A 2,678-nucleotide genomic window follows, 5' to 3' on the forward strand; every position below is an offset into this window, starting at 1 on the left:
GTACAGGTGTTGGCTTCAAAGGTCCTTTCTGATTGTTGTTCCTCATATCCATACAGGTACTACACCTTGATATCATGTCAGCAATATCAGTGTTCATGCCATGCCAATAAACAATACTTCTGGCTCTGAGTTTGGTTTTTTCTATACCAAAGTGACCTACATGAAGATCTGACAGTATTTCATCTTGGAGACTTTCCGGAATTACTATCCTTTCTCCTTTGAGCACTATGCCTTCGTTGATAGTTAGTTCATTTCTAAGTTTCCAAAACTCTTGTAGGTTTTTTGTTAGAACATTTTTATTTTCTGGCCAGCCATTCTTTATCAATGCCTTAACTTGACTGAGTTGTTCATCCTCGTCTGTTCGAGTGCGAATTTGATCCATTTTATTGACAGAGACAGGTAGACTGTTCAAAACAGTGTGTACATGACAATTGAGTTCTTCATCCATGTTCCCATCCTTGTTGGGAAGATATGCACGAGAAAGTGTGTCCGCTACTACTAATTCCTTGCCTGGCCTGTAGATTAGAGTGAAATCATAGCGTTGTAGACGTAGAAGCATTCTCTGTAACCTAGGTGGCGCTTGAGATAGGGGTTTCTTTAGTATGGCTTCCAACGGCTTGTGATCACTTTCTACAGTTAGTGCCTGCGATCCACAGGTGTAGTTGTTGAAGCGTTCTAAAGCAAAGGTAACTGCAAGAAGTTCCTTCTCTATTTGTGCATATCTTGACTCTGTGTCAGTCATTGCTCTAGAGGCAAATGCTATGGGCTTATTCCTCTGTAGAATTACAGCACCTAATCCGTATTTTGATGCATCTGCACTTACGGTGGTTGGTAATCTTGGGTCATAAAATGCTAGTACTGGCTCTTTTGACAATATGCCTAGTATTTGCTTGAAAGCGTCATCCTGACTTTTGTTCCACTGAAATGCGACATCCTTTCTGAGCAACTCTCGAATCGGCTGTGTGATGGTTGACATGTTTGGTATGAACTTGGCTAAGTAATTGACAGTTCCAAGTAGTCTCTCTACTCCTTTTTTGTCAACTGGTCGGGGCATCTCAGTAATTGCACTCAGTAATTGCACTCAGTTTTTCTGGATCTGGTTTTACACCAGCGGCAGACAGTCTGTGACCTATATATGTGACCTCATTTTCGCTGAACCTGCATTTGTCCTTGTTCAAGGTGAGATTTATCTGTTCGCACCTCCGCAACACACGATCGAGACGAGCATCGTGCTCCGCGTTATCCTTTCCGAACACAAGTATGTCGTCTATGTCCACTTCGACACCTTCAATGTCATCGAAATGTTGTGCTATACGCTTCTGAAAAACTTCTTGCGCACTCTTTATGCCAAACGGCATGCGTAGGTAACAGTACCTGCCGAAAGGTGTATTAAAGGTTGTCAAGAGTTGGCTAGGCTCATCTAGAGGGATTTGCCAATAACCACTGTTGGCATCGAGCTTAGTAAAGATTTTAGCACCTGACATTCGCGTTGTGATATCTTCAATTGTTGGTAACTCAAAATGTTCACGCTTTATGGCCTTGTTCAAATTCCTCGGGTCGAGGCACACTCTTAACTTGCCTGACTTGGGCTTTTCCACTAGCACTATGGAGCTGACCCAGTCAGTGGGTTCATCAACCTTTCTCACGACACCATTTTTCTCCATTTCGTTGAGTGTGATTTTTAATTTGTCGCGTAGATTTGCAGGGATTTTACGTGGTGGGTTTACAACCGGTGTTACACTTTTGTCAACTTTGATGGTGTATGGCTCCTTAAGGCAACCTAATCCTTTAAATATTTCCAGAAACTTGCTAGTAGGGTCCTGTTTATCCACTGACGGCTCAGTAACCTTTTCAGTCATCATGACCACTTTTACTAGCCCAAGGTCTTGACATGATTTGAATCCAAGTAATGGGACTGTGTCTTCCCTTGCAACGTAGAATTCAACGTTTTCATTTAGGCATTGGAGCCTACACTTCCCCTTTATGGGTATTTTGTTGCCAGTGTAGCTCGATAGTCGCGTTGCCGTGTCCGATAATTTGGTTTTTGGTTCTACATTTAGACAGTTGAACAACTTGTCCGATATAATGTTGGCCTGGGAGCCCGTGTCTAATTTGAACCTGACATTTGTTCCATTGATGTTGAGATTTGCGAAAGCTTCATTAGTTCCAACCTCTGTTTTGTGATTATGTACTGCACCAATGAACAAGTCTTCGAATCCTTCCATGTCCACTGCCTCATTCGCGTGTACCACTTTAGTTTTACACTGTCGAGCGAAATGATTCATTCCCTTACATTTATCACATATTTGACCAAATGCTGGACATTTCCGATATCCGTGTTTAGTGCCACAACGTCCACACTGAAATAGTTTTTGTTTTACATGTTGTTTGCTGTGGTTGGAGTTGTCTCCCCTGACTGACTGTTTCTTGTTACCTCCCCTTGCACTATGTGTTGGTCTATTTGTATAATGTTCCTTGGGGGGTCTGTTTTGTTTATCACGATGATTTTTGTGTACCGCGTTGACTTCTTCTGTGTTTAGATTTTTTAACATTTGTTGTGACTCCTCACTGGCTCTGCAAGCAGTTACGGCCCTTTCAAGTGTGAGTTGATTGTCTCTCAAAAGTCGTTCTTTTACCTTTTCTGAAAATACACCACAGACAATACGATTGCGTAACAT

The 2,678-nt window shown here is 42.1% G+C and overlaps 1 protein-coding gene across 1 annotated transcript; it reads right to left on the reverse strand.

Moving 5' to 3' along the window:
- Positions 1-1,055: 1,055 nt before the first annotated feature.
- Positions 1,056-2,678, reverse strand: LOC132562727 (uncharacterized protein K02A2.6-like). The gene has a single exon (XM_060227484.1). The coding sequence runs from the start codon at positions 2,676-2,678 to the stop codon at positions 1,056-1,058; it is 1,623 nt and encodes a 540-aa protein (XP_060083467.1).

Source organism: Ylistrum balloti, unplaced genomic scaffold, assembly GCF_031769215.1.
Source record: "Ylistrum balloti isolate Yb309-2 unplaced genomic scaffold, AGI_CSIRO_Ybal_v1 Utg371494, whole genome shotgun sequence".
In the NCBI taxonomy this organism is placed as follows: domain Eukaryota; kingdom Metazoa; phylum Mollusca; class Bivalvia; order Pectinida; family Pectinidae; genus Ylistrum; species Ylistrum balloti.